The sequence below is a fragment of the Triturus cristatus genome, chromosome 4_2 (assembly GCF_964204655.1).
Source record: "Triturus cristatus chromosome 4_2, aTriCri1.1, whole genome shotgun sequence".
NCBI lineage: Eukaryota > Metazoa > Chordata > Amphibia > Caudata > Salamandridae > Triturus > Triturus cristatus.
Genome location: NC_140586.1, coordinates 779,789,929 through 779,812,920, shown reverse-complemented (window position 1 = coordinate 779,812,920; position 22,992 = coordinate 779,789,929). Strand labels below are relative to the sequence as shown.

At 44.4% G+C, this 22,992-nt stretch overlaps 1 protein-coding gene across 1 annotated transcript in view; it reads left to right on the top strand.

Moving 5' to 3' along the window:
• The window catches only part of LOC146835034 (cytochrome P450 4B1-like), a 318,638-nt gene that overhangs the window by 149,695 nt on the left and 145,951 nt on the right, over positions 1–22,992 (top strand). The window contains exons 3-4 of the mRNA XM_085602694.1: positions 101–145; positions 6,645–6,772. Of these exons, the coding sequence (XP_085458820.1) occupies positions 101–145; positions 6,645–6,772 (173 nt within the window). The remainder of the gene's footprint in view (positions 1–100; positions 146–6,644; positions 6,773–22,992) is intronic.

Below are 22,992 nucleotides of genomic sequence, written 5' to 3'. Positions count from 1 at the left end.
TGTAGGTGCTGCGGATTTGGATTAATGTTTGAAAACTCATGCCACTAAAGTCTACGTTTGCAAAATATTTTTTTTCTTATTTCTTTCTTCTATTTTTCAGCACCCAAGGACAACTTTGCTTACAAGTACATTACTCCCTGGATCGGTAAGTTTTTATATTTCCTCGAACATTTGGAACATTACTCAAAGGAAAAAAATATGCAGTTAAATACTAAACGATTTTGTAATAATATATTTTTCTCTAAAATACCTCATACAGTGCAACCCTGTCTTAATATATTTAGCAATCAAGTTCCATTAATAATGGACAGTTAGCTTTTGTATTAGAATGAACAGATCAGGTGATAGACGAACAATATAAATCTTTGTTATTGATGAAGGTCCCATCTATCGGTGTGCAAAAATGTGGAATTGTAGAAAAGTGATGAATTCTGCTATGCTCTGCTTCAATCATGCTGTTCCATACCTCAGAATGGCCCTTCTAGCCTCTTCAGTAAAGCCTGAAAATACAAATAGTTCCTCTGCGTCACATTTAAATGGTGGTCATCTAAGGTTCCTGCCCTGTATAGCTTTCCTTATTATTTATTTTAATAGTGGCTGTTGTGTTTTAAATATAAGTGCCTACATGTGTGTGTAGCATAAACTAAACAACGTTTTTTGAGATAATACATTCATAGAACATAAATCAAAAAAGAAATTTTGACTTCCAAGAAAATGTATGCAATCATATCATTTGTTTCCAATGATTCCAATCATTTGTGGCTGGTGGACTTTAAAAGTGTTGTGGCAGAAAGCTTTGACTGAAGTATAAATTTGCGAGGGAGTGCAACAAACGAGCCTGAACTGAAAAGGGGGATGCAAAGGATTTATTCACATGAAAATGAGGAAAAAAGTGGGTGCGAATGCTGCCTTTTCACAAAAGTGAGTTAGAAACGTCCAGCCCAGGAATAAAAAACATTTGCTGTTTGGTTCAAGATGCACTGTGGCCATCACCACTTGAAGCAATCCGCTCGCATCTCCCTCACATGTATGGGATGGCCCTTGCTAGCTGTAAGGCCTAACTGCGTGTATTGCTGGCGTGAATGCAAATAATTATATGCTGACTCATTTTAATGTGGTGCGTACTCTGCCCACAAGCGAGCTCAGCACCTTTATTTATCCCTTCACCCCAATCCGGCCCTCAAGGTGCATTTCCGCTACAGTGTATGGTAGCAGCCGGGTGTCTCACTACATCCCTTATAACCTTTATTAATGTGAAGAAAAAAGTGGGAAACACAGCAAGAGGAGAAGAGCAAGAGAAAATTAGGGGAACAGAAAGAATGAAGATAAAAGAACAGACAAGAAAGGTACACAGACAACAAGGGAAGAACAGCGTCAACACTGGACATGGGAAAAGGCTGGAATACCCCAATGTCACATTAGCAAACATAGTCTCTTAGTGTCGGACTAGGTTGAGGATTGGCTCGCAGTCTGTACTGATGTCCTCTGTGGCTATGGGCAATTGTTCTTCATCCGACTTGTGTTCCACCCTTTCTCCGTCGGGCCAGAATTCCTCCGCAGGCATGTCCTCTTTTTCATCTGGGCTGGCCACCATCTGGTGGGGAACGTCCACCTCTGGAGCTCTTCCGTGCCCAGTGGAAGTTTTCGGAGACGCAACACATTGCGGCACACCTTTGCACCGCCTCTCAATGCAGTGATCATGGTGCCCCTTATACTAACTACCGTCCAGGTCTGTCTCTCAAAAGGAGTATGATACTTCCAACTGGGATGGCGATCCTTTTATAGCCATCCAGTCCCCTACTTGTCGCTGGGGCCTGGCTACCCTTCTCCTGGTGCTGGCTCGTTTGATATTGGCTTCTCTCTTTGCCTAGGCTGCTCGTACATCTGTGGTCCCAGGCTACCAGGATAGCCCTGCAGGCACCACATCTCTCCCGGGCCTTTTCATGAGGAGATCACTGGGGGCACATCAGGTGGTGCAGTGTGGGTTCTGGCAGTACGCTGGTAAGAACTGCTGCAGGCACCCCTCTAGTTCGTCTCCCCTTTCCACTCCCATTCGCAGAACTTTATTCATTGTTCTCATGAACGTCTCCATGTTACTGTTGGCTTGAGGCCACTGTGGTGTGATCTTACGGTGAGGTATATTCAAACCATGGAGATAGTCCTTGAACTCTTTCCCATGGAACAGAGGCTCGTTGTCAGTCTTGACCTCGTCCAGCAACCTCAATGGGACAAACACTCGGTTTCAACGCAAGTTTCACACATTCAGAAGTAGATTGAACCAGTTCCACTATGGGGAATTTAGAATGACTGTCCATCAGTACCAATGTGAAACAATGGTCTGGAAAACTTCCAACGTCCATGCTGATGGCCTTCCATGGTGTTATTCCCGCTGGTCAAGTTATTATCGGTGTGACTGGTGGTTCCTCGCTGGTCAAGATGCAGGACCGACAGTTCTTCGCCCATTCTGTGCCCTGTCGGTCCTTTCACAGGAACCAGACTATGCTTCTTAGGCACGCCTTCATCTTGACCACGCCCGGATGGCCTTGGAGAGCCAGTTCCACAGTGTGTTTTCACAAACCCCTGGGAATCACTGTCTGGTGTCCTCTGAGAATGAGGCCCTCTTCACTCTCGCTCAACTCATCTTGACACCGCAAGAGATGAGTCCGGATCTCCCGCTCCTCATCTGTGAGGCCCCTACTTCCATCGAGGGAATGTTTCCAATGGTGTTCCTTAAGAGCTTGTTTCACTCTTTTCAGACTGACATTCTCACAGGTGGCTTCTACGATGTCAGCTATCAACAACACTCTCGGATACCCAGCTGCGGTGACCAACCGTATGAACTCTTCTGCTTGAGGTTCATCCTATTCCTTGCTGCCGGTGCTGTCGTTCACAGGATGTCGGACAGTATAATCAGCCGGGTTGTTCACTCCCGGTCAATAGACCACATCAAACACATACTGCTGGAGTTGGACAGCCTACCTCTCAATTTGTGGTGTCCCATTGCAAACTGTCACTGCGAACAATGGCCCCACTGTGAACTTCTTCCCTCAGAGATAAATGTGAAAATGTTTGCAGGCCCAGCGAATTGCCAATGCCTCCCTCTCGTTCTGCGCTTACCTGGCTTCAACATCCGTGAGGGTCTGGCTGGCATATGCGATGGGCACCCAGTCATTATTCTCTGTCTTCTGCAGAAGCACTGCTTGTAGCCCAAAGGGGCTGGCATCCACAACCAGTTTAGGGACTCTATAAGACTGAAGAAAACCATGGTGGCATTGTGGAGAATTCCTTCTTGATCTCTTGGAATGCCCGGTCTGCTTTGTTGACCCACTCCCACGGGACGTCTTTAAGAGTCAGTGCTCAAAGGGTATCAGACAGGGTGGCCAGCTGGGGGATAAATCTTATACATTAATTGGCGATGCCCATGAAACTTCAAACATCTGACCGGTTTCAGGGTACTGCAGCTGACCTAATGGCCTCCACTTTCTGAGGGTCGACTTGACGCCCCGCTGGAGAAAACCAGTGCCCAAAGAATTCCACCTCATTTGTGTAAAATGCTCACTTTTTCTGGTGCAAAGTGAGACCTCTCTTGGCCAGTAGACTCAGGACAGCTCGCAACCAGCTGTGGTGTTCCTCCAGGGTGGTAGACAATATTAAAATATCATCACTCACATTTATGACTCCCAACAGTCCATATAGAGCCTCTAATATTGCCTTCTGAAACACTTCGGCAGCTGAGCAAACTCCTAAGCTTAGCCTTTTGAAACGGCAGAGTCCTATGTGAGATGAGAAAGCTGTTATGTACCAAGAGTACTCTTCCAGCACCAGCTGATGGTAACCTGAGTTCAAATCAATCTTGGCGAACGACCTTATTCATTCAGATCTGCCACAATCTCGTCTATAGTGGGCCTGATATGTCTCTCCCTTTTGATGGCCTGGTTGAGTAGCCACATATCCACACACAGACGGATAGCCCCAGGCTGCTTGGGTTTTGGGGCTATGACTAGAGGAGATTCCCAAGGGGATGGACCACTCACTTTTTTGATAACCCCTTCCTGTTCCAGCGTTTCAAGTTCTTTTTCTACCAAAGGCCTGAGATGGATCGGCACTCTTCAATGCCTTAATGCCACAGGGCGTATTGTGGTGTGTATGTGTAGATTGACCAGCACTCCTTTCAGGCAGCCTAGCCCTTGGAACAACATCGGAAAGTCTGCCAACATGCTGTCTGCATGAGACAGGCAGATCTGTCCAGCAAAGAATACAAAGAATCCAAGGCCCAGGTCCTCTGTGGTGTGACAATTTGGCAGCATGCCAGTCTCTATAGTGGTGGCATGGAATTTGTGCCTCCCGGTTGCCTCCATGGGATACCCCCACCTCGATGACCCCCTGCAACAGGATGGGTTCCGTACCCCCATACTAATAAACCCTTGCTTTGGTGGGAAGCAGGTGGGGTGGCGGTTGGAGTTTCTCGAGTTGCTCAGTATCAATGACGTTCACCAACGCTCCTGTATCAATGAGGGCTTTGATCTGGGCTCCGTTGACATCCACATGACACATGGGGGTACGCCTCTTCCTGTCATTGTTTTTTCCAGTAAATGAGATAGAGAATACTTCGTCCTTCTTGTCGACCGCCAGGGTGGCATCTTCGCTCCCTTTCCAGCCTGAAGCTGTGCCTTCTTCCAGCAACAGTTTACAAATGTTTACACTCCTCCGATCTCTGGCAGCCACACCAGTGGGGGCTCCTGCACTGTTAACATACTCTCGCAAAGTGGTTTAGATGGCCACATTTTAAACATGGCTTGCTCTGTGCCAGACAACTCTTTTGTGGATTGTGTGTGGATCCCAGTTTCTGCAATTACTGTCACAGGCCTTCGACATGAACACCCCTCTTGGTCTCATCGGCTGCCTCTGTATTGCTTCCATGTGCTCTTTCTTTATTCTCAACCCTGTCGTGGGAGCCGGGCCCAGAGTTTGACGTGCTAGGGCGGGCTTCATGAGCCCCGCTCGACTGTCGGCAAGTTCATGGGAGCGAGTGAGTATGAGGATACCTCCAGCGAGATTCCAGCTTGTGCAGATTGGATGATTTGCATCCTTGAATGAGCTGAGCTCATATTTTCTTGGGTTTTTCAATGCCCGAGCATGTACCCGCAAGTTTGCGCAGTTGTGCTAAGAATGCATCCATAGACTCCTCTCCTTCTCGCTTCACCTGGCAAAGCTCTAACTGTTCGTATTCCGGATTTAATTGGGGGTCAAAATGTGGCAGGGCATTGCCCATAGCACCTATTAATTGAGCAAACACAAGAGTACGTGTAGTTAACAAAAGGGTATTATTGTATGTAAGAAGATGCTTTCTTTAGGACGAGAACCCTCACCTACCCGAGGGTGGTATGCGTCATCATTGGGTTCCCTCCTCACACCAGGGCCAAATGGTACCTGGTGTGGGCTACAACTCTCCAACGGAGAGGAGCTGAGGTTTTTTCAATATTAGATGAGAGCTAGGAATATGACAGGCACAGTGCTACTTATATAATGTGGTGAATGTAAAACTATTTCCTGGTAGGTTAAATGTAAGTTTTATTCTGGTTCACCCACAAATAGAATTAAAAGAAACATGATGGGAAATTTGGAAAAAATGCTCATCTTAAATGGTCAACATGTTTCTGCCATCAACACTCGTCTGTGCCTGGATATCATTGTTGAACGCGGAGGACGCCATATCCACTAGAAAACGCAATTAAATATGCGATCAAATTCACTAATGTCCCACATTAGTACATATTTGGCCTCTATGAAGTAGTCTGGAGACAAAATGTCAATACCTTTTAAAAGCCTGCAAATCAATATCCTGAATATAACACTTCCTGATATCCGTATCTGTTATCTCACATTACTTTAATTTCCATAAACGTGTTGTTTAAGGTATTTTTGCTATATGGGCTACAGTCTTAGATAGCATATTTGGTTGTCACCTCCTGTCATTGAAGTCAGTACAAACCCCAAAGGGGTCCCATTTCTCCTAGCTTCTCTCCAAGCGTTCATCATCTTCACTTATGACATCAGTGTCGGTGATGTTTCTTTCTAATAAGCCAAAAAACAAAAGCCGAAAAATGATAAAACAGTCACACAAATTCTGTCTGGTGGATTTGAGAGTCCCAAATAAAGCAAAGTCAAGGAATGCACCTCGGGGTGCAATGGTGAAAACACCTGCATTGGAGAGGGAAGCTAGTTCAAACCTGCCCTAGATCATAATTCATCTTCCTTCCAGGCTGGATCCCCATCAATACTCACCAGAGATGTTACACCAGACTCCAGGGCTTGATCACTGAAAGCGATGACGGCCTTTATGCGATTAATGTAGAGTGTGCATCTTTTCATGCCCCTCTTTCTGGGTAGACTTAATACATCCAAAATCTACTGGGTAATACTAATGGAATGGATACTCCAAAGATGTGTATTGTGTTTCATTGGTGAAAGCCAATGTGTATGAAAGCTCTCACTTTACAATGTAAATAATGTAGCATTGGAAATAGAATTCGTTTTAGCAGGGTTACCAAGACGTAACCCATGTGTTAAGGGGAGATGGGGAAGGGACTGAAAGCTCTTCTGCACTTTGGTCTCATCTGGCAACATGTTCTTGTGTCTTACAGGTAAAGGATTATTGGTCCGGTCTGGACACGGTTGGTTCCAGCATCGCCGGCTGCTCACTCCTGGATTTCACTATGATGTCCTGAAACCTTATGTTGGTTTGATTTCAAAGTGCACCAAAGTGATGCTGGTATGACGTCCTTTCAATCTTCCTACAAACTCATTTGCGTTGGACACATTTGTAAAGATGAGGGGCTGAGTTCCTAGGGGTTTAGAAAGAAATAGAAATGCGATTCCAGCCCCGCAGATACCACCCAGCTTTAGAAGAGTCTCTCCCTGCTGCTGGTTGGTCAGAACTCTAGTTCAGTACATGACATTTTCAATCAGTGCAGCCATCACAGGATGAAAACTGACAGTGACTTTCTTATTGTTGCACTGCTCTCGCCCACACTGACAATGCAAGCAAGCATTGACAAAAGCCAAAAGGTTGTTATTTCATGTTCTGGCACATGCAAACAGATGACTGCACTAATGCTATCTGGATGCATTAGCACAATAACGCCAGAACTATTGGCTTTGCCAATGCTAGCTGTCCCAGGAGTGAGTGGCAAAAGACTGCAGCGTCACAGGCTGGGCCAGGAATGTCCCGACATGAGAAGCATAGGCCTTCAGTGCCACAGGCTGTTACTATGTGTCCCATGTGTGAAAAAGAACAGTTGCAATTTATTACAGTGGCACTGCAAGATAACTGTGATATAACTTCAAAAACACTTAATAAATGAGGCAGTACCTACATTAGCAATATTGGTTTCAGTGTTTCTTAAAAGAAGGACCACAGCCAATGAGATAGGTGAAGGACTGCAGCGGCACATACAACCAGCAATATTGCAGAATAGCCAAATAGCACACAGAAATAGTGACATAGAAGAAGGACCACAAATGTGCATAGAGCCAGTGACATAGAAGATGTCCCACACCAGCAACCTAAATGTATTACCTCAGTGGCACACACAGTCTTTGTGAGGCATGCTCACAATGAAGGAACTAGGTCAGTCTAACTTGAGGAATAAAGTGGGACTCATTTCAAACATGTAACATTTAATTATGTCACTATTTGGGTGTTTTAAGTCCGGGTTTTCATCTTACTATAACTATAATGCTCTCACGTTACAGAAAAATATACATATATAAAGTTCAATAGGGGAAAATACCAGATTGTTAGATTCCAGTAGAGTGGGATGGGTGTCAGCTTTGAACAAAATCTTTCTCCAAAAGCTCAGTTTTGAGAAGTTTTCTATGTCAACATTTGAATGTTGTGCCAGAATTTAATACTGTTTCCAAGTACTGATAAACAAGGTCCTGACTGCAAGGCATCAAGTTGTTAACCAAAGATCCTTCACAAAACTTTAACTGAGTGAGGTGAGGGTAACTACTATTTTGGTGCCACCAAGTGTTTTACACCCAAACTAGAATTAAAATTATATGATTACTTTTCCATAGTAGGAAAATCCTAGTGCAATTTACACTGGAGAACAAGGTCAGAATGAGGCAAAACATATGGTCATTTGGTGTCCCAAATCAATTAACCCCTTCAGCGCGGCGCGGATTTCCGCGCCACGCTGAAGGTTCCGTGCGCGGGCGGGGCCATGACGGAGCAGTTCCGTCATGCGCACAGCGCAACCGACGTGCATGACGGAACCGCTCCGTCATGCGCGTCGAAGGGGTTAACATCTGTTATGCCTTATTCTTTAAAATCCAGTAGAGATGTGCATGGGCTCTAACAGCTTAGTCAGACCCTTGTCTCGGCTCTCCCTGTTTAATTGTTGACTTGCCTGACCCAGACCCTGAAAATGTTTGTTATGTCAAACATTCAATAAATATCCTGTAAAATATTACAAACTATTCAACATTTTAAAACGTGTATTGATATGTGGTAGCTTTGACATATATACAACACATTAACCCCTTCCCTGCTAGGCCTTCCCCTTCCGTGCTAAGCCTTTTTTGGGCTATTTGGGGTAGTTCGTGCTTAGGCCCCTCTAACATTTAGTCCACATAAGGTATCCACCTCAAATTTGCGCCCTTTTTTTCAAAACACCCTGAGGATTCTAAAGGTACCCATGGTGTTGATTCCCTAGAGGGGACCCAGAAATTAGCTAAAATACAGATAATTGTATTTTTTTTCAATGGGAAAAAGTCCTGCAGAAGAAAGCGTCTGTTTTTTCCCCCCTACAAATGGCATCAACAAAGGGTTTGTTGTGCTGAAATCACCATCTTCTTAGCTTTCAGGGACAGGCAGACTTTTGTCAGAAAACCAAAATGTTCTACAGCAGTAATGGATCCCAGACAACTATACATTTCTGAAAAGTCACCAACATTCTGAATAGGGGTCATTTGTATAGAGATCCTTCAAATTTTTTTTATAGAAACTAACAGTTGAAAATAAAAAATATTGAAATTGAGTAAAAAAAAAAAATAGCCATTTGTGCCAATGTGTTCACCTGTAACGTCTTGTAAGTATGACAGATTTTTTAAAACAATATACCGTTACATCCGCTGGACCCATCCGGTTGTGAGGATATATAGGACTTGTAGGTTCACCAAGAACCCGAGGAACCTAGAGCCAATAACTGAGCTGCGTCTTGCAATGATTTTTCATTGTGTACTGGGTATACAGCAATTCATTTGGTAAAATATAATGTTTGAAAAATAGGTACCAAAAAAACTTATATATTTCTGAAATGGTAACAAAATATAGAGTTGAGAAGCAGTAGTTATTTGCACATCTCCAAAATTGTGGGTACCCATACAAGCATGTGAATTAGAGGTAATTTTTCAAAATTACTTCTTTTTTTACAAATTGTCTTACATTTGGAAGGCAGAAATGCAAAGAAAGTCAATTGGTAATAACACTTGTTCTACTATTCTGTGTTCCCATAAGTCTCCCGATAAAATTGCTACCTCACTTGTGTGGGTAGGCCTAGTGTCCTTGACATGAAACAGCCCAAAACGCAAAATGGACACATCACATTTTTCCAGTCAAACCTGACCCTTCTTTTGCAATGTGCCTAGCTATGGATTTTGAATCCTAGCTCAGCCGGCACCTTGGGAAACCTAGAAAACCTATACATTTTTTAAAACTAGACACCCAGAGGAATCCAGGATGGGGTGACTTGTGTGGCTCTCACCAGGTTCTGTTACCCAGAATCCCTTGCAAACCTCAAACTCTTTAAGAAAAACAACATTTTCCTCACCTTTTGTGATTGAAAGTTCTGGAATCAGCTTTGATCCACAAATTTCCACCCACTCATAATTCCCCAAAGTCTCCCAATAAAAATTGTACCTCACCTGTGTGGGTGGGCCAAGTGCCTGTTGCAGGGAAGGGCCCAAAAATTATTGCGGGGACATCAAAGTACCTATCACAAAACAACCTGGTTTTGCAAAAGGGGGGGGGGGGGTCACCTGGGTTTTGCGGCCACCTATGGAAACCTACCAAACCCACAGATTTCGAAAAACTAGACACCCAGGGGAGTCCAGGGATGTGTAGCTTGCATGGACCCTCCAACATTTTCTTACCCAGAATCCCCTACAAACCTTAAATTCATCAGAAGAAATCAAATTTTCCTCACAAACACCTGAACTAATGACTCGCAGCTCGTGAGCTGTAAACCACGGCAAGGCACCAACCTCTTTACTGGCGATTCACACACCTTTCATACGTGACACACACAAGACCATTCACACCAGCAGCCGCGGGCCCAGCACATTACAACATTCACATCAACAGATAGAACCATTCAAGGGCCCATCACTTTCTTACGCCCACATGACTGACACAGCAATCACGCTGGCTGATGTTGTGTGTGCAGTGGCGCTTGGCTAGCAGTGTGTGTATTGACCAGCTGCAATTCACTACTCACACACCGCCAGCCGAGCCCCAGTCCATGCACACTGCCAGCATGCCCCAGTCCACACACACTGCGAGCAAGCCCCAGTCCACACACATCACCAGCCAAGCCCTAGTCCACGCACAATGCCAGCCAAAGGCCTGTCTACACATACCGCCAGCCAAGCGCAAGTCCACGCACACCACCAGTGAAGCACAGGTCCACGCACACACCAGCCAAGTACCAGTCTGCGCATACAGCCAGTCAGACAACAGTCCACGCACACCGCCAGCCAAGCTTCAGTCCACGCACACCGCCAGCCAAGCAACTGAACAAAAGTCACCCTTGACGCTGGGGAACACTTCTTAAACACAACAAAAGCATTAAAAGTTGCTAAGTTGAAGAGATGGATGGCCAACTTCTTATATTGAATGTAAGCCTTACAAACAGCAGTGTAAGTTTCAAACCTCTGATCTACTGTATCTACACCACCCACATGCTTATTGCAGTCTACAATGCACACAGGTTTGCGCACTTAAGCAACCTGACCCCCAACAGTCACAGGACAAGTACTTTCATCATGGATGGTAGTTAGCATGTAGACATCCCTCCTGTCCACAAATTTCGGAACTTGTAGTTCATCACTACACAAAGGCACTGCACTGTCCCCTCAAGCTTTTTGCAAACAAGCTCTTTTGGGTAGCCTTTACAGCTAGAGCGGATTGTGCCACAAGCAAGAGTGTCCACTTTGAACACTGCCTTAAACAATTGTACAGCATTGTAGAAGTTATCTACGTACAAATGGGGAACTTTGTTAAAAAGACCTCTACCAAGAACCCACACAATTTTCTCTGAAACTCCTAAAGTGGATGAACAACCAGGGGGAATCCCTACCAGTGCACACCCGGAAATTATAGACATATCCTGTCCTACACTCAGACAACATATACATCCTATTTCCAAAACATGCCCTCTTGCTAGGAATGTACTGCCTAAAAACCAAACGGTCCTTGAACAGGACCAAAGGCTTATCAACAGCTATTTCTTTCCCTGGAGTATAGATCTCTGAGAATCAATCTACAAAGTGATCAAGGGCAGGATGAATCTTAAAAAGATGGTCACAGTCAGGGTGATTTCGTGACAACGCTGAAGCATTGTCAATAAAATGAAGCATCCGAAGCAAAAGTAAATACTGATCACGACTCATAATTGCAAGAAATATGGCCGTTGCCATCAAGGGACTGGTAGACCAATATGAAGACAGGGACGGCTTCCTTAGCAAACCCATCAAAAAAGTCAAACCCAAAAACTTCTTCATCTCATCCAAATGTGTGGGAGTCCACGGGTAGCTCTAAAGCGGGGCTTAAGTCTGGCACTGGTGTCCCTCAAAAACTGTTCAACATACAAATTAGCCTGCTCAACAATCTCAGCCAAAATTCATCATCCATAAACAACAACAAAAATTGCATAGGCAAAACATTTTTACAATTCACTCTACACCCCGCATCACCACTAAACGCAGGCTACAACGGCTGCACCATGTTTGGATCAACCCAGAGTCTAGCACTTCTAATAGGAAGGCTTGCAGTCCCAGGCTGCAATCCGGATGCCTCTTGCTGCACCATCGACACATCAGTGTCCTCCTCTAAAACAGACACTTCCTCCACACTGAGAGTAGCTTTGTTGCAGGGATTCTGCTCATGCACAGAACTATGCGCAGGAAACCAGGACCTCGGTGTATTGTTGTGTACCAAAAAAGCCACCTTAGTGCCCAGAACTCCAATCCGACTAGCATCAGTGTCTCATTCGTTCTCCGTACTACAGCGAAGCCACCAATGATTAGACAACCTAGAACATGCGACTTAGTAAACTCTCAGGAATAGTGAGAAACAAGAACACTCTTTTGTTCACACTCATACTTGTCCACAACGTGAGTAAAGAGAGACACTGTATAGTTTAAAATGTTTATTTTTAACTAACGTTCTCTAAAATGCAGTACTCTAGCAAATACGAGCAGCATAATGCATAAAAACAATATAATTAGCATTGTTACAATTCCATAAAGCACAAAAGAGAAAATCATATTATAATGACAGTGGAAATAGGAATATAGCTCCTTTTACCACCCTTCCCGTGCTCATGAACTAGTTTAGAATAATTATAGAAGACCTCTGGGCTTTGTCAGTAAGACCCCATACCTACGAGATCAGATGCAATGAATTACATCTCAGGATCAGCACAGCTCTTCTATGTTGGAAAGGTTTTCTCCAAGTGCCTCCTCATGCATGTAACGCCATATTAAAAGCACCCGAGTTGGGCCACTGTGCTTCATGTTATGTCTATGTTGCGTGGGACTGACCAAGGTGAATCAACAGCATACATTGTTATTCAACCTTGAACAGGCTGTACAGCCAGATATCGCGGTGCCCTGCTGGATATGTGAAAGGTAGACAGTTCTCATGTGAAGCAGCTTCAGCAAAGTATTTCACTAGAACAGAGCCCTGTAGTGTCATGTGCAAAAGCGGCAGAATGGCAGCCAAGCGTATATTACTCATGCTAGCTAAGCAATGTCTGCTGTTAACCCCATTTCCTCACCACAGCTTCACCATCAAATGATTTCTCGCGGAATGAACACTCACTAAAAAAAATCTTGCACTTCCTCCTCTGCCTCAGATGCACTGTCAGTCTCATAATCATGGCCAGAGGAAGATTCAAAAAGCATACCAACCACCCACTGAGCAGTAATTCTGCGGCTATCCATAATCCTTACTAATAAAGGTAACTTGACAAACAAGTCAACAACAACAAACATTTTGTAAAATAAGTAATAAACAAAATGTGGCTTTATCACAAAGACCTATGTACTCCAAAACAATACCACCCACTTGCCAGAAACACCTCTACTCACCACCACCTACTCTGCAGCAAGCACCAACAATATCCCACTAAAAAAAGAAGAAAGTTAAACATGAAGCAATACACATCGTGCACAAATCCAAAAACAATTTCTCACTAAAAACATAAGCTAAATATGCTGTTATTATGACACCACTTACAAAAAATTAATTAATGCAGGACAATAATACTCCTTTGGATTAAACACAGCAAAAATGCACCAGTCCACACACAATCTATCTGCTAAGCTGGGGGCAGATGGGCCAAAAAATAAAGTCAAAACATGCACTCCCAAAAGGGGACTCTCCCCAAAAACAACTTAGTGTAACCAACGCCCCAGTGTCTAGTGCCTTCTGCTCCCCCTTAGGGGCAACTGGCCTAAAAGCATAAGGCTGAACTGCCCCCAAGGGTGGCAGAAAAAGCCAAAATAATCACCCCTTAAAAGGGCTGCTCCACAACAACATTCAGCCATCCCTGGTGTCAACCCACCCCCCCCTCGGGGGAAGATGGGTCTAAAAACATAAGGCTGATTAGTCCCCATGGGGGGGGGGGGGAGAGAAACGGCCATAATAAAGACCCCCCATAAAGAGGAGTGAGCCTTGCCCAAGGACCTTTGCCCAAGGGGGCGCTTCCCAACATCAATAAAAAGGAAAACCCGGGTGGTCTAGTGAGGCACACAAAATTTAAAATAAATTTGCCGATCTACTCCCAAGGGGGCAGAAACAGCCAAAATAATTGCTCCCCAAAGGTGGGCGACCCTTGCCCACGGGGCTGCTCCCTGCAAACACTAAATTGATTACAAAAATAAAATCACTAGTGTCTAGTAGACATTCTTTCTGAACGGTCGTACCCCATGCGTCATCGTGCAGCAGGAATGCTCCAAAGAGACATTAGAGGAAAAGAAAACCTGTTTCTTTCTCCCAATGCCTCTTTGTTTTAAAACCCTCCCTCCCTGAGGGGAAACTCACCTCCTTCTCTTGCACACGCTGGAAGCAAATGGCTTCCTGGGCATCCAATTCATCTAATGACGTCGGTGTGCGGTGTGCGCTGATGCATTAGATGACATGGAAGGGGTTCAGGGGGCATCAGACTGGCTTCCGCTGCCTTCCCTGGTGAGGGCAATTTAAAGGGTGGCCCACGGGGAGAGCGCCAGCGCTTCTTCTGTGGGTGGGTGCTAGGACGGCTGAGAGCTGTCCGACGCACATGCCCACTGTGTCGTGAGATGTCTCCCGGCGGTCCCATGCATGGAATGGGTTAAAACATGAACCATTAGTTAACTAAGAGGCAAGACAGTTACCATGTAAACCCTGTACTTGGCCCAGATTGTTATAGATCTACTCTATAGCCTAATACATCAAACACAACAGGCTTTGTACTACATTGATTCTGAACTCACATATTTGAAAGTGCTTTCTTAAGCAACAATGATGAAAAAGGAGTTTTTCTGAATTAAAATATTTGCCTAAGATCACACAAGTGGGTAAGCCACGATGTATCCAGTTTTTCTAGTTTCAGATTGTGCAAATCAGCCACTAAATTATTGTGTAAATTTCTTTCCTTTGTTTACCCCTTTGTGCATTCTTTGAAGCTTTTAGATAGTGTGGGAAGGTATTGGAGCGCTTTTCGTTGAGCACCAGTTACTTTACACATTGTCACAATCATATTTTAAATGCACAGGGATATTAATTAATTTGCCCATTATGACGTGATCTTGAGTGAACGGTGAGGTTCGAGCCTGATTCCCCAGTTCCAAAGTCAGCCGCTCTGTCCGTAATGGCATTGTCTTAGCAGAGGGAGGGTGGTAAGCAGAAGCTTCTTTAAAACTCGGCTTGTAATGGGCTCCAACCAGACCTCAAGTAGAGCTGGAGCCAGGCTTCAGGCTCGAGCTTGGCTTGATCTTTCATTGGCTCACCCACCTCTAAATGCCAGCATGGAATTCACTTTGCAAAGTGCTGCACCTTAAGTTGGTAAAAACTGACACACTTGGATTTACCCCCACTATCAACAGGCTTCACATTAGGATATTGGTCTATAGCATCTGCGGACTCTGAATATTTAACAAGCATTGGTAATGCATCAGTTTTGCCTATGTAAGGAATAAAGACCCGATTTCATCAATCATTGTCTGGGAGAAGGAAAGAGCTTCCTGACAGATAACATGAAAGTGGAGAGAATGTGGTGAAGCGGCCAGAGCTGCTGATTCGAGAGCTGGGGATCCCGGTTCGAGTCTCAGAGGCACTGTGCAACATCCTGTAATTCTATGCAAATCTCTTAATCACTCCCAGTGATAAATTGTTATATAAATATGCTACAAGAGTAACTGTGTGAAAATATAGTTCCACCAAAGCGGACGTTAACAATATTTCAGCGGTAGGAATCTGATAAGAGAAGCAGACAAGGAACAAGCATTTGGTAAATGTAAGAAAATATGCTAACGCCAATAGAAATGGAGGAAAGGTAAGTGGAACACAAAGAAACCAATAAGAAGCTGTGCAGGCGAAACCTAACAAATGATGTTACATGGTAGAAGCATAATTCCGCTTGCTTCAGGGCACTACGTAATGCTCACAGGATATGCAACTCAAAGGTATCCAATTTGCTCATTCGCCAGAGTTAACCATTATAATTTCACTAATTCACTTTGAACCTTCAAAGACAAATTTGTAGTAGTTTTCCTCTATGTGAAAGCCAGGATAAATGGAAAAAAATGCAAGCCTGACTATAAATATGTGAAATACGAATGTTCATCTAGCCTTATAATTGATTGATATGTGTTGAAAGAAGCATATCTTCTGCACTGTCAGTAAGAAAGAGTGAACACACTACCATCACCTAAGTTTGTTAGAGCATCAGCAATAGCTGTAGCAGTCATAATTGCCAATATTCATTGGCCAAAAAGAGGTAGAATATTTTAGTATTTCACAATTATTGATTAGCATAATTATGGTTTCACCAGAAAGTACAAAATACAGGTTTGTTGTACTATGTGGTTATAGACATTGAAAAAAATATTCAGAGAATAAAATGTTTGAAAAATATTTAATTTCTATATTTACATTTTAAATAAAAAAAAAATGAAAAGCTCAAATATAAAAATAAAATATGTATTATTTATAATGTACTAATTCATATTTGTATACATATTTATGCTATAATTGTATTTGTTAAAATGTAATAAACAATATTTTACTAACGAAATTTTAATTATGTTCATTATTGGAATGCATTCTAATTTTGGGGATATATTCTAAAATATAATAATTTCAGTATAATAAACAATGTTTTTATCAATTTGAATATGATTTCTTAACTTTTATGATTTTTATTGTTTGAATATTATTTTTTTGTTATTTTTCAAGGTTTAAGAATATTAATACAATGTATTAATTATTAATAGTAATAAACATAATTCAATATGTTAATGTTTATTTTTTTAATATATAGGTTTTTAGTTTGGATTATTGTGTCTCAAGTACTTTTTCATTTATTCTATAGATCAAAACTTATGTGTGAGTATGTAGTATTGATTATGTAAATAAAATGTTTAAAGTCCAATAACTTGTCTGAACTGCTTTAGATTGTAGTGGAAGTAGTAAATGTTACCCATTTAGTGCCCAACATCGTCCCCAAATTGGTATAGATTGGAGTGGGAACAGTAAATGTCACCTCTTTAGTGTTCAACACTTTCCCCAAATCGGTGTAGATTGGAGTGGGAATAGGCAATGTCGGGTGGAGTTTGGCACTTGGTCAAGATGGCGGCGCCATTGTAGAGCTCCAACCGGGGTGTAGTGACCAGCTACATCTCGCATTGTTAACAGGGGTGACGCTGCATGAAAATGCAAGGCTAGACTCTCTGGGGCTACCCAGAATTTCAAGGAGCTGTGACTTGCTCCCCGGAACCACCCGAACACAAGCACACATCCCCTGGTGCTGGATCTGAGGCCTGGAAGACAACTTCTGGTGGCCCAGCATTTAGTGCCATACCACTGGGACCCTGGTGGCACCTCTCCTGCCTTTCACCTTAGATACAGAGATGAGACTTGCATCCAAGTCAGGGGGCCTGGGACGCCCGGCATCACCAGTACTTATGACCGCACCAACACATTTACGGAGCAAACACCCTATGGCCCACTGAAATACGAGAGCCGCTAGCAGCCTGAATGACAGAGGGGGACGAGCCCTTGTGGTATGCACAGATGAGCTTAGCACACACCAGGCCTCCGGACTATCAGGTTTGAGACCCCTGCCACACTGGCTTCCATCAGGGGATGGGAACAACCCCAGACATTGTGTCAGGGACTGTCTGGTACACAGTCAGGGACTTGGGCAACGACTGGGAACTGGATAGAAAACGTACACAGAATGCGGAGTACCGCACTGCCCAGCATCACACAGGGAGGAGAAAAAGGGATCCAAAGGGGAACCCTGTATAAGTGAACATGATAGCTAAGACTCAAAGGATAGGCACTCAAGAGGCAATTTAGCATTCAGAATAACTACACCCAGGATGGACGTGCAGACATATATACATATATATACACACACAACAACATTAACAATAAAGGGAATGTGGGGTAAAGCACTCGGGAGCTCCAAACGGTAAGACTGAAGCTCAGTAAGTTCCTCACCCACAATGGCTGTTACAGATACTGATGCAAATACCCACAAATAGGATATGCATGCAAAGGCAGGGTGTGTGAAGCTGATACCTATGGTGATGTTATAAATATAACTCAAAGACAATACTCACAGTGAACAAGAAACGCCACCTAGGTTATCAGCTGGGCCACGGATCCTGGCGATCAAAAAGGAACACGCAAGGCAGTAACAGCAAGGGAGTAGAACTAAATACAAGGACAATAGACAAGGAGCTAGCAAGGAGTGCCTTATAGGAAAGGAGGAAATCACATGGCACACTTGGCAGAAAGCAAGTAACAAACATACAAGGTAATAGAAGCAAGTCAGCAGGAATAAAAAGAAAGCTAACTAGGACCTGGAACCAAGGAAGTGAGAAGAAAGGCAGGGACCGGAAAAGGGTAAATACAGAAGGAGAGGCTACAAAGGTAAACTAGAAAAGTGCAGGTTCAGGAATCAATAAAACAAAGTAGCATTGAAGGCACTGCTGGGGCAGGAACAAGAGGTGAGCTAAGGCTCAAGAGTCAAGGTAGCACTGCAGGCAGTGATAGTTCAGAATAGGGAATTACTAAAACTAAGGAGTCAAGGTAGCACTGCAGGCAGTGCAAGTTCAAGGAAGCAGGAAATAGCTACAGCTCAGGAAACAAGGAGTCAAGAGAGCTCTACAAGCAGTGCAAATCAGGAACAAGAAATAGCTCAGGAACAAAGAATAAGTATAGCTCAGGAACTCAGGAAACAAGATAGCACTGCAGACAGTGCTAATTCAGGCTAAATAGCTAAATCTCAGGAAACACTGGAACAAGGATATCTAAGGCTCGGGAAACACTGGAAACAAGTATCGGTCTCACCGGTATACAGCTATAATGACCAACCCTGGCCTGAAGGGAGCTGGGACTTAAAAGAGCTCACAATAATCACATACATCAGGTGTGAGCAGGCTAGCAGCAGCCAGCCACAGGTGAGCTGAATTCCTCCACCCATCCTTGACCTGCAGGGGTGGAGACGAAGCAGTGAGCAGGGAATTCTAGGTAACTCTAGGAGTTTCTGGCCTAAGCAGGCTGGCTTCCACAAAACCTGGCATGGATTGGGAATGGATGGCCATTTCCAAGTAGAGTTCAAATGGCTGGAAGTCAGTATGTACATGAAGGGGAGGGTCTGGAAGCTTATTAGAACACTGGAGAGCCCCACAGTTCAGCCCCCTGGTGGTGGACACGAGAACGAAGGGAGCAATTCATGACACATGGCATAGAGGCCGCATTGGACCCCCACCACGGAGTTAGTGCCTGAGCCACCTTTAGCATTGGACTCTCTATATGAACTATGCCTCCCTGCACATTCATGGCTCTACAAGGACCCAGACTCTGGGCTGGCCATGCTTTAAGAATTGCTGGCTTTATTCCAGGCAGAACCAGTGAGTGTCCCTCTGGCTCCCTGCTGTCCAACCCATGTTTCTCTGTTTTCGACAAGTCACCAGACATACCAGGCCTCCCACTTGCTGGGGATCCCACCTCTGTACCAGCTTTGATAATATTATTCCTTTCACCGTTTGGTTCTCATTTCACCATGTCAAAGCCCTCAAGACAGCTTCTATTCACAGTGGCAGTGACTGGAAAGCCAACCAAGCTCGGAAAAGAGACTGACACAGCATCGGATTCGGCCTTGGAGATTATCCTGCAAGAGCTGAACACACTCAAGACTTTCCTCTCAGAGGTGGCAGAGATTATCTGCAAGACCTCCTCAGACACTCAGTATACCCACCAGGATGTTTCCTCCTTCAGTGCCAGACTGTCTGTGGCTGAATCTCAACTGGACCAGATATAGGAGAAGTAAGCCATCTCCATTGACTGGGAACAGGAGCATTGGCTCCTACAGAAGAAGATCGAGGAATTGGAAGATCGGTCCTGGAGGGACAACATCCAGATTTCAGGTGTGCCGGAGAAGATGGAGGGTGATGACATACTGCATTCTCCTTTCAACAATCTGTAATCTTGCCATTCACCCTCCTTTAGATTATTAGATGGTTCCCAGGACACAACAGCGCTGTCACTCACCCGAGGGTCTAGGGCATAACATTGCATATTTTCTTTGGAATCAGCAGGCCAGACAGTTGATTCAAGTGGCAAAAATGGCGCTTTTCTGCCGAGGGGCACAAGATCTTTGTATCACAAGACTTCTTTCAGGACACTCTGAACAACCACAGGACGACAGAGTTCCTTGGCCCTGGTCAACTGGGAGGCTACCTGAACACAATCTCAACATCTGATATGAACCTGGGTTCTGCTGCTGGTCCAACAGAATACCCACCCTTGACAAACCAATCAATTCAGTCATAAACCCCATTGGACAAATGACAATTGCTGGTGGAGATCACCAGTCAGTGGTCCGGAGACCCTAAACCTCGTCATTCTCCGAAGTAAACCTAAACCGAGGGTCAAGTCTCGCTTACCCTTGAAGACGACAACCCCCGCGGCCAATGTGGCCCGCTCTTGAACGCTCGTTGAGGCAGTTCTGTATGATGCATCACTCTTCATCTACAGTGTAGAGGGATTACATACACATAATCTTTTCTAATACCATTCCCCCCACTCAGAGTCCTGCTACATAGCAATCACCCTAACCCTATAAACACTTCTAAATTTAGGGTTCCTGGTCGCTGCACCCTGCTGATTGGCTGCGTCCCCTCCAACCCAACCAAGGGAAGTTTCTCTTTTTGCGGGTCATACCATGCCTGCATGCACTCCCCATGCCCCTTCCACCTCCTAACTGCCAGACGGGTTACGACCCCATTGCCTCCCCGGGACACCGTATCAGATGCTGCCAAAATGGGGGGCGCAGCCCAATGACATCCGCTCACGGTGATATTGCTGAATGTAAATGGTCTCATCAGACGACAGAAGATTTATATGTATGCTAGGGTCCTGAAACCTGACATTGCCCTGCTACAGGAGACCCCTCTCTAATGTAGAAAACCAGACGTTCTGCCAGGAGTGGGTAGGGAGGGAGTATCACACCTATAAATCAGAACCAAGTTTGTTGAAACCTTCTCCAACAAACTCTACTTGAAGAATAGAGTTGCCACCCTACTGGGCAGGCACTTGTCATTGAAAACCCTTATGGTCTGACATGAGCCACACAACCATTTCATACTCATAAAAATATCCGTACATGATCAGGTACAGCTGATAGTTTCTATATATGCCCTTATCCACTCCAAGATAGCCACTTATGCCACCCTGGTTGCGATCCGCCATCAACACCCCAAATAAAATCCTCCTGGGGGTGACTGGAGCATGGTTCTTGACCCACACGTGGACTAAACCGATCACCTTTTATCTCATGCCACTACGGAAAGGGGTCTCTTCCGAGACCTGATCACAGACTTCTTTCTGAGTGATCCCTGGAGGCTGGAGTCAAGCGGGAAGATGGAACGCCTGTAGTGAAACCTTCCTCAAGGCTACTCCCTTGCTGTAAACCTGACCTGCTCACCTGGGAAAAAGGGACGCCTGTAGTCAAACCTTCCTCAAGGCTACTCCTTTGCTGTAAACCTGACCTGCTTAACCGAGCGAGCAGGTCAGGTTTACAGCGAGGGAGTAGCCTTGAGGAAGGTTTGACTACAGGCGTCCCTTCTTCCCTGATAGACTCATGAGGCCCATTCATGGTCTCTAACATGAATTTTGCAATTTAAACAAACCAATTAGGTGTTGTATAACATTTCATTTTCACACTTTTTGTTTGGTATTGCTATTTAATTTTAGGAGTGAGAGCCTTTTCTCCTTTATGGTTCTGAAGAAAAACCTTGGGGTTGGGCTTGAAACTAGTCAACCAGGTAAACGGCGGGTCACACACCTGAAGCGTTTACCCAACATCTCCATATTTTAACATATCAACTAGGGGAGCGAATAAAATTGTTTTTCCTACTAGCCTGATATTTTTACACCCCTCTTTTTTCATATAAGTAAACCACTCCGTAATCTAAATCCACATAGGTGTATAGGAACATCTTTTCACAAAGTGCTCCCGCGTCTTCGTAGGTGCAATCACGCACCTGTTCTTAGAAGGGCAAGGATGAACCCTATAATGAAGCATGCCGCCATGGGGCAACCCTGGTGGGTGAGGGTAATTTAAAAGAATGTTTTCTTTCCCAGTCCTACAAGGAGGTTACACTCCTTTTTATTCTCCAATAGGAGTGACTTTATTTTAGTTATCTACACTTATACCTAAACAGGCTAAGGATCCCCTGAATTGTTCTAGCTATCATCCAATTTCCTTGTTCAATGTTAACATGAAAATATTGGCCGGAATATTGGCTAGCAGACTTAAATGAGTTCTCCCATCCCTGATCCACAGAGACTAAGTTGGATTTGTCCGTTACAGCATTTCGGCGTCCATTCTCTGCACTTGGTCATATATCCTCTGGAGTGTCTGACATAATAAGAACATAAAGCTAGAGGTATCCGTCGACGCCCAAAAAGCTTTTGACAGGGTTGAGTGGGATTATCTCTTCCAAGTCCTGACTTAATACTCGTTGGGCCTGAGATTTTTTAACCGGAATCGGAGCCTGTACTCTCATCCTATAGCTGTACTTACCTGCAATGGGCATATTTCTGCCTGCTTTGAAATCCTCAGAGACACTAAACAAGGATGTCCCTTATCCCCTCTCCTTTTTATTTTGGCCCTGGAACCTCTGGCAATAGCAATCTGCACTTCCCCTGACAGACATTGCATTTCTACCCCGGGGGGTGAGCACAAAATTTCACTATATGTAGATAATATACTGGTCACCCTTTCACATCCTGCCACCTCGCTGATGGCCCTTGTCACTCTGATCTCACACTTTTCTTCCCTATCCGGGTACAAGATTAATTGGCATAAATGCGAGGCTCTAACTTTTTATGGACCATACAATACCTACCATGGACGCAGGTTTGTCATTTAAATGGTCCCCTTCCTCCATGAGATACCTAGGAATAGAAGTGATCCCGGGTTTCAAACA